Source organism: Arachis ipaensis, chromosome B06 (assembly GCF_000816755.2).
Source record: "Arachis ipaensis cultivar K30076 chromosome B06, Araip1.1, whole genome shotgun sequence".
In the NCBI taxonomy this organism is placed as follows: Eukaryota; Viridiplantae; Streptophyta; class Magnoliopsida; order Fabales; family Fabaceae; genus Arachis; species Arachis ipaensis.
The window spans coordinates 13767414-13778649 of NC_029790.2; the positions used below are offsets into that span (position 1 = coordinate 13767414).

The following is an 11236-nucleotide window of genomic DNA, read 5'->3' on the forward strand; positions in this document are numbered from 1 at the left end:
ATAGTAACTTATTGAAGCTAACCATTTGTGTATAAAAATGAGATTGATTGTAGATATATGTAAATAAAATGGTAATATTTCACGTGCAGAGGCACTGTCCATATATTTGAAATCCCTTTATAAACATGAAAAAGGCACTCGAATCCAAGAGAAGAGAAGAGAATAGTATTAGTACCCAATCAATCAGCTTGTCTTTCTTCTTCTTCTTCTTCTAATTATTATATATAATAATAATAAAAAGAAGAAGAAGAAGGATAACATACACATGTGCTTGCCTGAGTCAGAGAGAGACATGGCTCTGGAAGCTGTGTTGTATACTAATAACATTCAACAACCACTCCCTTCTTCTTATGCAATCAACGACACCAACAAGGACTTGGACTTTTTCAACTTCAACAATGAAGAGGACCAACACCAATTCATCGATACTGGCCTACACTATTTACTGTCACCGCCACCGCCGCCGCCGGAAGAAACAGAAACAACCATGGATACCACATCAACTTGTTCTGAGCGTCCCAAGAGAAGGAGAGGAAAGACAAGAAAGAACAAGGAGGAGATCGAGAACCAAAGAATGACTCACATTGCCGTCGAACGTAACCGACGGAAACAAATGAATGATTACCTCTCTCTCCTTCGCAATCTCATGCCAGATTCTTACGTACAAAGGGTATGTATGCCACATATAATTAGGTATAAATTAAGGTAAAAATTTACTTACAGTCGATTTCAGATGAAGTTGATAGTGGAGAGTTATTAGATGAAAATTTAATCAAATTAGTCAAACTCTCAGTTATCAACTTTAAGGGAAGTCGATTGCACCTGAGTTTTCACTATAAATTAATACCACTTAAACCATACATATATTTATTTATATACAAATACACAGTAACTGTAACTAATTTAGTAGTTGATTTTTCGTATGTACATAATATTTTAAATTAAAAATTAGTCTGATGATCCGATCTGATCCAATCCGATTCGATCCGATCTGATATGCTTTCTCTTGCAGGGCGATCAAGCGTCCATAATAGGGGGTGCTATTAACTATGTGAAGGTGCTTGAGCAGAAACTGCAGTTTCTTGCTGCTCACAAAGAAATTACTACTACTACTACCGATGAAGATGAAGGATCTGATCTTACAAATAACAAAACTGGCACCATGCCTTTTTCCGAGTTCTTCGGCTTCCCACAAGTGACAGGGAATGCTGATATTGAAGTAACAATGGTGGAAAGCCATGCAAATCTGAAAATAAGGTCAAAGAAAAAGCCCAAGCAGCTCTTGAAGATGGTGTCTAATTTGCAAGCCATGCGTCTCACAATCTTGCATCTTAATGTCACCACCACTAACAATGATATTGTCCTCTATTCTCTCAGCGTTAAGGTTTCTTCTTTCTTTAATTACTTCACTAATTTCATTTCATTTACTAACTACTTTAAATTAATTGTTTGATATTTTTTTGGTGAAGGTGGAAGACGATTGCAAGTTGGGATCAGTGGATGAGATAGCCACGGCTGTGTGCCAAATGATGGAAAACATTCAACATGAGTCTGTTGAATAATTAGGGATATTTATTTAATTTGAACTACTAATCAGCATTGCTTATTTTTTTTCAATCAAGACCTTAATTATTAGTGATGGTGATTATGATATTTGATTTTTCTTTGGCTATGTGGCTACTTTAATTTATTCTAGGTTTCAAGTTGTACCAAATTATTATTACCTACCTAGCTATATGTATGTTAATACACTGATTAGTGCCTAGCTATGTGGGAACCTTGGACAAGTTTTTTGGTTTAGTCCTTCTTCTTAAGTATATATAGGTATAAAAATGATTTTTTGGTATATTTTTGTAATATAAAAAATATTTTTTTATTAATAATTTTTTATGTTAAAATAAAAGATGTAATTGGGGGATGGGAAGAGAAGCTAGGATTGTACTATTTTAGTGTATAATAATAATAATAATAATAATAATAATAATAATAATAATAAGTGGTGAGTCAATTGTGGGTTGCTTGCTTTGTGAGTGGTAGGCCATGGTGTGAATCGCCACCACATGCCCCAATTGAGCATAATCTCGTCATGTAACTCTCCATGAAAATGATGCCTTAACTTAATATTTGTTTTGCAATGCAATAACATTATTTTCATGTACCCTTTAGTCCTTTTCTTTTATTTCTCTCATCTCTTGTCCTTTTCTTGTTTATACACTACTTTTAATTTCTCATGCATTCACACTTCTAAATATCTATATAATTTACAAAGAACATTAATTAACAATAAATTAATAAATAAAGCAGATGAATGAGTATAGTTTTGCACTGTTGTTAGATTCTGAAGAGAAGGAATTGAAAGGTGCATTGGGGTGGTAGACTTGCAGTGAAAGGTCAAAGAAAAGGAGACCTAATATGTATAGATGTTGAAGGAGGAAAGCACACAGTTTTAGAAAGTGCATGCATTCATACAGAAGAACCAAGAGAAAATATCATGCTCCTTCTTTATCATCATTATCAAAGAGGACTAAGCAGTGTTAGAATCCAGAAATCTACACCTACTAATATAGTGTCAATAATAGTAATAGTAATTAAAAGTAATTGAAAAGGGCAAATGATTAGTGCATTGAAAAAAGTGAAAATAAATAATAATAATAATGGTCCTCTCATCAAATTGTACGGCGTTCAATTCAAAGCTTAATACCTAGGTAAAAGAAACAGAATAATAATGCTTCGTATTAATGTGAAAAAAGAAAATAGAAAAAAAAAAGTTAAAATCAAATAAGCACCTAAAACACGACAAGAAAAATTGAGATTTTAAGTAAAATGTAAAAAGTAAATTAAGTATGTAAATAATAAAATTGTAATAATATTTAAATTATAAAATTATCACCATACAAAAAAAATTGAATTTAGATCCTCTAAATTTTAAATTTGTACTTTAGAAGATAAAGTGTGATCTTTTACTCTTAAATATTTTTTTTTTTATATTTATTTTTGGTTCCATCTATAAAATAAATGATGAGAGATCACACTATACTCTAAAATAAAATTCAAACTTTAGAAAATTCAAATAAAAAAATTGGATTGTAGTGGGGTCAACATTATCTAGTTCAAGAGCAGAATGAAAATAAACGATAAAGATTATTAGTGATGTTGCAATTTTAAACTATTCACAAAAGTGAGAAGACCTGCTTTTATGATGGTTAAATTTTCCTTTCGATCGAGAAGTTTTATTGGATGATTTGAGGGAGCAATAAGAAATTTAATTTGTATAGTGTAAAAGGTTTCCATTCGTTAATTAATCCATTGATTCTGTGCTCAAAACTTTTTGTATGCAATATTAAATGGAGATTTTGAGTTAGCATATGATTCACAATTTTGAAACTTTATTATATATATATATATATAAAACAAGCATAACACGGTAAAAGATAAGATGAAGCTAAGATTGTGTGGTTTAAAACATGTTGTGCAGTGCAGATTTTACTGTCTTTTGGTTGCAATATTTTTATATATGTTAGGTTATGCTAGGTGGTCGTGTCTTCCAATTCCATTTTATAATGTCAGATTCTACATGAATCATCGTATAGTAGCAACTAGCTATAGATAGGGATGGCTCTTAGAAAACAAAAGGAGATCGGAATTGAGAGACACACTAAAATAAGTCTTTATAATGTGTTTTTGTGTTTAATATAAAATATATTAGATTGATAAATTATGTTTTAATATTATATTTAATTTAAAATAAATATAAATATTTAATAGAAGATTTAAAATTTTAAAAATTAAGTTTGAATATTTTTTTAAAAAAAATATTGAAATTTTTATTTTTATTTTTAAAAATTTTAGTTTTTTGTGTTTCTACTTTTTAAAAAATACTAAAAGTACTAAAATGTTATATTCGGATATTAAATACATGTAATACTCATCGGTCTTAATCTCTCGGCCTTAGTTTTAGTCCCAAAAAATAAAGGCATCTTTAATATTTTGTTAGTGAAGGTAGCAAATAATAATAATATTATGATATTATCATTTTCATTTTGATAATATCATTTTTTATAAATTTATTCAAATATACAATATAAAAAAAATCATGTGTAGGTGATGAAGCTGCAATGTTGTAACTCTTAGAAGATTCCAACTCTTACACAAGTTTGTTTTTATCTTCTTGTAATCATCTGAAGAACATGGCTTTCATAGATTCCACCAGTATACTACCCTTAATAATCTCTCTCTCTCTCTCTCTTATTATTTTGAAGTTGGATTTGCGAGAAATAAGGAGAATGCAGCATAAATGTCGTCAAATGTTGTTTTTCAATAACATTTGCGTTGGTAAACTAAAATAATAGAAAAGTTCACGCATCAACAATTTTAATTTATACTGATGAATATTTTTAGTTAATATTGTATGTATATTAGCATTTTTTTTTAGTACATTTGGACTTTCTTTTGACATTAATATTAACTAATGAGAAATGCTAGGGACAGTAATTTTGATGTTTTGTAACCATCAATTGACCATCAATAATATTTTTAATGGTGTGAAATTATATCTAATGATGGGAGATCATTCACTTTTATTTTGATGATTAAGTGCTTGTTTGGGTGTCATTATTTTGATAAAAAAAGATCTTTTTTCAATGAAAAAATATATTTTTTTTATTTTTTAGCGTGTTTGGCAAATTTCGAGTAGTAAAAATAAAAGCACTAGAAAAATCAGAAAAACATCTTTTTTTAAAAGCTGTAATTTACATCTTTTTTTAAAAGATCTTTTTTCCTTAAAAAAAAAAGATGTTTTTCAGATAATAAATAAACAAAAAAGTACTTTTATATTGTTATATCCAAACATAATTGATAGATAAAAAGATCTTTTTGTATGAGATATCCAAATATAAAATTACTTTTACTTTTTTATAAGATCTTTTAAAAAAAGATAACTCGACAAAAAATCTTTTCTTAGAAGCTCACCCAAACAAGCCCTAAGTGCTGGACAAAAAATACAAAAGTTACTGGCTCCTAGACTTTTTCTTAACTAATTATTGATTAAAAATAATAAATTATAAAGATACAATAGCGAGCAGTGTTGTTAAAATGAAATGAGATGGGTGAGATTGTTCAAATTTCTATTATATTTGTGATACCAGATCTCTTAATCACATAGATTGTCTTATCTTTGAGTTATGGTAAAATGAAAATTTCTTATATAGTTAGGGACTAAATTTAACGTATGTGGTTTTAAAAACATTATGTTGAAGATAGAATAATCTATGCTTTTTACCATAATATTTGTAAAAAATTATAAAAATTAAAATTTATTTCAAGCATCAAGGAATATGATACAAATTGAATGTTAAAAATATTTAAAAAAAAAATAAAAAATAAAAGATGTCAATGAGTAAGACATAGTCTCTCCATACTCAATTAAGAGGTTGTGGGTTCGAGTCTCATATCTTTGATAAAAAAAATAAAATAAAATAAAAGATATAAGGAGGAGTACTTTATTCTAAAATATAAGAATGAATAATTATTAATACAGAATTTATACTAGCTTTCTAAAATTTAAAATCAAATTAAATAATTAAAAGTTTGGTCATGAATAGTTGAAGACTATGTATGGCAAGACAGAGATATAAAGATATGGGCTTGGATTGGAGTTGTTATAAAGATAGATTGATTAGAAAGCATACAAAAAGAGGAGCTACAAATCTAAAACAAGACTCACTCGAATCACACACAATTTATAGTTGAAAGGCAAATAAAGTGATAAAGAAGATAGAACTATATGATGCATGGAGACTGGGGAGGTTGATCAAATAGAATAAAAGCAGAAAGATAAAGTGGGTTTATAAAATCAATGGAAATCAGACCAAAAGAGGAAAATGATATGCAAAAGCATTAAAAGGGACACTAATAATTGAAGGAAACAAAGTGAATGTGAATATACTCTATGTTGGTCCACATGAGACACTGTCCACTAGCTTTTTCATATTCATATTAATGTCCTTCAATTCAATTCAATTCAATTCATCATGCTCTATATTCAATAATCATGATATACTTGTTTCTTCAATAAAAAGACACGTCCTTCTCTTAATTATTTGACATCGATGTATACAACGGAAATAGTGTACATTTATTATTTTCTAAGTTTTTTCTTATTGTTGTAGACGGAATTTATATATAAATTTGGGTAAAGTATATTTTTTGTCTCTGAAGTTTTACGAAAGTTTTAAAAATATCTCTAAGTTTTATTTTGTTTCAATTTTGTTTCAAAAATTTTCGATTTGTATCAAATATACACCTGACGGCTAATTTTTCAAAAAATTTAAGACCAATTCAACAACAATTTCATAAGAACAACCCTTAATACAAGCAAATCAAGCATAATTTTCATACATTATTGTTAGATTGGTCTTAAATTTTTTTGAAAATTTAGTCGTCGAGGGTATATTTGATGCAAATCGAAAATTTTTGGGACAAAATTGAAACAAAATAAAACTTAGGGATATTTTTGAAACTTTTATTAAACTTTAGGGACAAAAAATATACTTTACTCTATAAATTTTTATGCACTTTCAATATAACAAATTTTATACATACAACTAATACTAAATATTTTTTTAAAAAAATTAAATTATACATAATAACTTATTACTATTAAAAAAAGTTGGCGGCCGCCACTCGCCCCCTTATGTCCGTCCCTGCTTGGAAGTTCATTTAAAGTTTTAAACTGACGTCTTAATTTTTGCATGGTAATTGTTAAGACAACCACTTAAATAAAAACAAGAAGCCCATGAAATAACAATTTTTGAGATCCATTTATTGGGCCACGGGATTGAGTATTTCAAAGGAGGAAAAACACCTTTCTGAACAAGAGTAAAGGAGAAATACGCAAATAATATTTATTTATGAATTATGAGTTAGTTCAAACGAGGCACTTTTTTTTTTGGTATGTTGGATTGATAGTAGTATTTTTTTGAATTATGAAATTGTTAGTGTTAAATCAGACCCTTTCTTGACAAAAAAAAAATCAGACCTTTGATTTCTACTTAAAAAAGAATTAAAAATTTTGAAGTATAGAAATCGAATCATTGTATCTTCTACTCAAAATTACAATGTTAAATAATATCATCAATTTTACATCCACCAAAAAAAAAAAAAAGAGCCTTCAAATGAAACTAACAGAAAAACCGAACCTAAGTAGTATCTTATTTAGAAGTTTGAATTCCCACCAATTTGTTGCAGCTGCAATAGACGGTGGATAATAAATAAGACTATTGTTAACAACATCACAAATAAAACAAGTTATTATATACTATTAATATTCATACCTTGGTTCAATTTGCAAGGTAAGTTGGTATAGGAACACCAGATTGTTGTGTCAAATTTTTATAAGCATCTTGCAATCTTTTAGTGACAGGCCCTATTTCTCCATCACCAATTCTGCGTCCATCAACTTTCACCACCTACATCATTTATTCAATAATTATGCGCACTTAGAATCAAATCCAACTTAGTTAAATTTTGAATGAATATCACATTCATAATAAGACACTTACTGGGCTTAGTTCTCCCATGGTTCCTGATGTCCACATCTGCAGGGTTATTTGAACATCAATATTTGTTAGTAATGTCTCATATTAATTAGAGAAAAAGATACTTGATACATGAACCGAACTGAACTGAATCGAATCGAGTCAAATCGAAACCGAACCTCGTCTGCGGTGTGCACTTCTGATAAGCTAATTCTTCGCTCCTCTAAGATTAAGTCCTCCTTCACCACTAGATCCATTATCTACATATATAACCAAATAGTAACTGACTATTCAGATGAAGATATTAGTGTAAAGATGAAGACATATTTGACTAAACTGTTTAATATTTTTTCATGGTGAAGACTCGCATGCATGACCGTTAGATAGTTTGACAGGTTTGACTAAACTATAATTTAACAGTTTTCAATTATCAACTTTATACAAAGACAATAAAAAGGTATTATGTTATGGTAAAAACTCCCATACAGTTCATGTGAAGTTAATAATTGAGAGTTATTAGATGACAATTTAGTCAAACCTGTCAAATCATCTAACGACACTTAATTACACGTGAGTTTTCACCTTATGTTATAGTATACCGTAGCGCGGGTAATCCCAGGAAGACAATAATCGGCATGAGGAGTGCTAACGCGTCCCTTCTTTACTATGAACTGCACCATAGGATATATAGGAGGATTATGATGATAATGACATACAATGTTAGTTGCATTGGTTTCAGATACATAACCATCTTTGTCTAGCATAATTGCATCATCTACTTTTGCGTTATTGCCTTCAATCTGCGCCAATATATCATCATAATAATATAATTTGAATCCACCAGAACAACCAGAAAATTAAAATACAATACAACATAATACATTACCTTTGCAAGTATATTATTGAGGAGGTTATTGTGATGAATCTTTGAATCCAAACTCTGGTGGTTAGGAAAACAGAGAAAAGAATAATGATTAAGAGAACAGAGTCTTTTATATAATAAAGGAGTATGCAAATCAAGGAACATACATTAGGTGAATTACGGCGAGTTGAAGCAGTTACAAGAACGATACCACGTGTATTATCATATACTGGGGGCTTCCATTCAGCGAGCACTGCATATATTCTCGCATAATAAATCTAATTATACACGTATTTAACACATGAAATAACTCCTCTAACATATTTTATTTGAATATAAAGTATCATGTTTGAATTAAACTTTGGATAATTAACTTATGGTAAAAACTCACGTACAGTTATTTTCATGTGAAGTTGATAGTTGAAAGCTGTAGATGACAATTTAGTCAAATCTGTTAAATCATCTAACAACTTTCAACTATCAATTTCATATAAAATGAACTGCACGTCAGTTTTTACATTAACTTATTATGTCATTTTCATTCTCATCGGACTATTAAGTCTGTAAAAAAGTTATGTAATCTTAGAATATATTTAATGCATGTTTCAAAAGCTTATTTCTACGGAAGCTTCAACTATATTTTGGATTGGTTAACTGTATGATTATTTAATACATCAACAGCGTGCAAAATTCCCTAATCATTTTTAGTTATAGGATGGAATTACCAATTAATGTGCATCCATATAGATTGAATGCTGGACTCATCCCAGAAGTGACCTACACAGAAAAGCAAATCAATATTCTTTCACTGTCATGTCACTTTAAATAGAGATTAGAGAGTAAAACAAACCTTCTTCCCTCTTGTTAGAGATAGTCTGATGTGTGAATTGTCAAACATGCCATTCCTAATCAAGGTTCTGAAAATTGCATCCTTAATCTGTAAATTTTGGAACCATGCTCATTAGTCACCATGTATTTCCAGTTATGTATGCTAGTCAGGGGTGCTAAATTGAAATCAAACACACCTCATCTCTAGTTGGAACATTTTCAAAAGCCAAAGCTTTTGCTGAATCAAACATCCTAATTTAAAGCAACAAATAATCAACATTAACTTCTGAGTGTTTTATATATGATAAAACAGTAAATTGAAAGTATAGAATATATGATTTAAAAATTTGTTACATTAATACCTGTCTAGATGTTCTTCAAGCTTGAATATCTTGCCATTATACACTCTAAGACCCTCCCAAACCGAGTCGCCCCCTTGGACAACCGAATCAAACACAGATACCTGATAGATCATAAGGTAAAAATTTCTATCACCCTGCCAATGTGTGAATCAATCACATGAATACAAATGTTAATTCCATTCAAAAAGTTATTAAGTACCTTTGCGCTATCACGCGGCACAATCTCATCACCAACCCAAACAAGAATTTTCTCATTTGTAGGAACAGGAAGGTCAGGAAGTGGTAAAGGAGGGCTTAGAAGTGATGATTGCTTCTTCTTCACATGGCGTCGAAGCATATTGTACAACGGTAGACTTTGCTCCAACAGATCATACAGAGAAAATGGAAATGTCTGAAAAGAGAACAATAAAATTGAATTTGAACACAATCAATCAATGTCCTAGACTCAACAGAACATGAAATTGAACATAAAAAACAGAAACATAACATTACCTGAGGATACCTTTTCGCTTGGTTAAAACAAGTAGATTTATGAATAGATTCATACCACCAAGGTGCCCATAAGCCATCTATTGATTTTGGACCTTCTTCCCAACTGCAAAATTTTGTAAATTTTTCAACTTTTCATGCATGCAAAAATGATTGTTGCAAATAAGAATCCTTGTATTTGAATATATATAATACACCAGAAGATAAATTAATGAATACACTAACAACATGTCTGAAAAAATGACTAAATCCTAGCATGCATATATACCTGAGCATGGTAGGTTGAAAAGGGATCTCCAAATCATCACAAAGACCTCGCAGAGTAGCCTACAAATTAAACAAGGCCATGACCATTGATATTATAAAATGAATGGTTTAGTATTGTTGAAGTATATAGCTAGAGAGATACCTCAGGATGTTGTTGAAGGTCTGCAGCATCAATAACAGGCGGCGACTTGCCTAGCTCGCGAAGCTCGTTGTATATACAGACAAGCTCTGCCAATCCCAACTCAAAGAAAGATGGAGCCACAACCTTGTCAAATGATGGCTGCATTCACATGTGACAAATTACAAAAATCAAGAGTATTTTCACTATTTTGTTTATTCATAATAATCAAGTGTTGTTACCAAAATGTCAAGAGGATTTCTGATCAGAATGAAGTGTTTCCCTTTCTTCATTAGATCATTTGTCAAACCTGGTACCCTTTGCTTTGCTATGTGCTGAAAACAGTGAAATTAAGTGAAGTAAACAAGTTTGAAGAACAAAAGAGGAATTTCACATATCATTACAGACAAGATAATAGTACTTACCTTACAATATCTATACTTCATCCTTCCTGGACCAAAAATTATATCATTCACCACCTTATTTCCATCAGATTCCTTTTACAATTGAAACACAAATTTCAACATGGAACATGCAAAGTGAGAGAGATAATAATAATAATAATAATAAGATTTAATTATTCTGTTGATCCTTATAGTTTTATCAAATTTGTAATTAGATTTTTATATTTTTTTTTTCTTTCAATTAGGTTTTTACACTATTTTTAATTTTATAATTAGGTTCTTTCTAGTGTAAAAATATTAGAATTAACTGAATTGAAGGTATTCATAATTAAAAATCTAATTAGATCTTTGACAGCATATATAGCATATAT

General features: G+C 29.8%; 2 protein-coding genes across 3 annotated transcripts in view; one reads left to right on the top strand and one right to left on the bottom strand.

Annotated features, from left to right (window-relative positions):
• LOC107645875 (transcription factor bHLH96) lies at positions 133 to 1799 on the top strand. Its single transcript, XM_016350007.2, has 3 exons — positions 133 to 670; positions 1013 to 1384; positions 1470 to 1799. Exons 1-3 carry the CDS (start codon positions 266 to 268, stop codon positions 1560 to 1562), a joined length of 870 nt encoding a protein of 289 aa, XP_016205493.1. The 5' UTR covers positions 133 to 265; the 3' UTR covers positions 1563 to 1799.
• LOC107645873 (branched-chain-amino-acid aminotransferase-like protein 2) overlaps positions 7159 to 11236 on the bottom strand; it is a 4865-nt gene continuing 787 nt past the window's right edge. Inside the window, exons 3-20 of one of the 2 annotated variants that reach the window (XM_016350002.2) lie at positions 10887 to 10958; positions 10704 to 10796; positions 10486 to 10623; positions 10345 to 10403; positions 10080 to 10182; positions 9787 to 9978; positions 9588 to 9688; positions 9423 to 9477; positions 9248 to 9334; positions 9123 to 9174; positions 8565 to 8650; positions 8422 to 8475; positions 8252 to 8335; positions 8135 to 8206; positions 7715 to 7795; positions 7560 to 7595; positions 7332 to 7466; positions 7159 to 7245 (exon numbers count right to left, since the gene is read on the bottom strand). In XM_016350002.2, coding sequence (XP_016205488.1) covers positions 7338 to 7466; positions 7560 to 7595; positions 7715 to 7795; positions 8135 to 8206; positions 8252 to 8335; positions 8422 to 8475; positions 8565 to 8650; positions 9123 to 9174; positions 9248 to 9334; positions 9423 to 9477; positions 9588 to 9688; positions 9787 to 9978; positions 10080 to 10182; positions 10345 to 10403; positions 10486 to 10623; positions 10704 to 10796; positions 10887 to 10958 — 1494 coding nt within the window. In that variant the 3' untranslated portion in view covers positions 7159 to 7245; positions 7332 to 7337. Of the gene's footprint in view, positions 7246 to 7331; positions 7467 to 7559; positions 7596 to 7714; positions 7796 to 8117; positions 8207 to 8251; positions 8336 to 8421; positions 8476 to 8564; positions 8651 to 9122; positions 9175 to 9247; positions 9335 to 9422; positions 9478 to 9587; positions 9689 to 9786; positions 9979 to 10079; positions 10183 to 10344; positions 10404 to 10485; positions 10624 to 10703; positions 10797 to 10886; positions 10959 to 11236 lie in introns of those variants that run through there. The other variant, XR_002348334.1, reaches the window with a different exon arrangement.

What these genes read in the sequence shown, in the direction of transcription:
- LOC107645875 (XM_016350007.2), top strand. Translation starts at nt 266, where the DNA reads ATGTGCTTGCCTGAGTCAGAGAGAGACATGGCTCTGGAAGCTGTGTTG. An exon ending in CAGATTCTTACGTACAAAGG is followed by an intron (nt 671 to 1,012) that starts GTATGTATGCCA and finishes TTTCTCTTGCAG; the next exon opens with GGCGATCAAGCGTCCATAAT. An exon ending in TCTATTCTCTCAGCGTTAAG is followed by an intron (nt 1,385 to 1,469) that starts GTTTCTTCTTTC and finishes TTTTTGGTGAAG; the next exon opens with GTGGAAGACGATTGCAAGTT.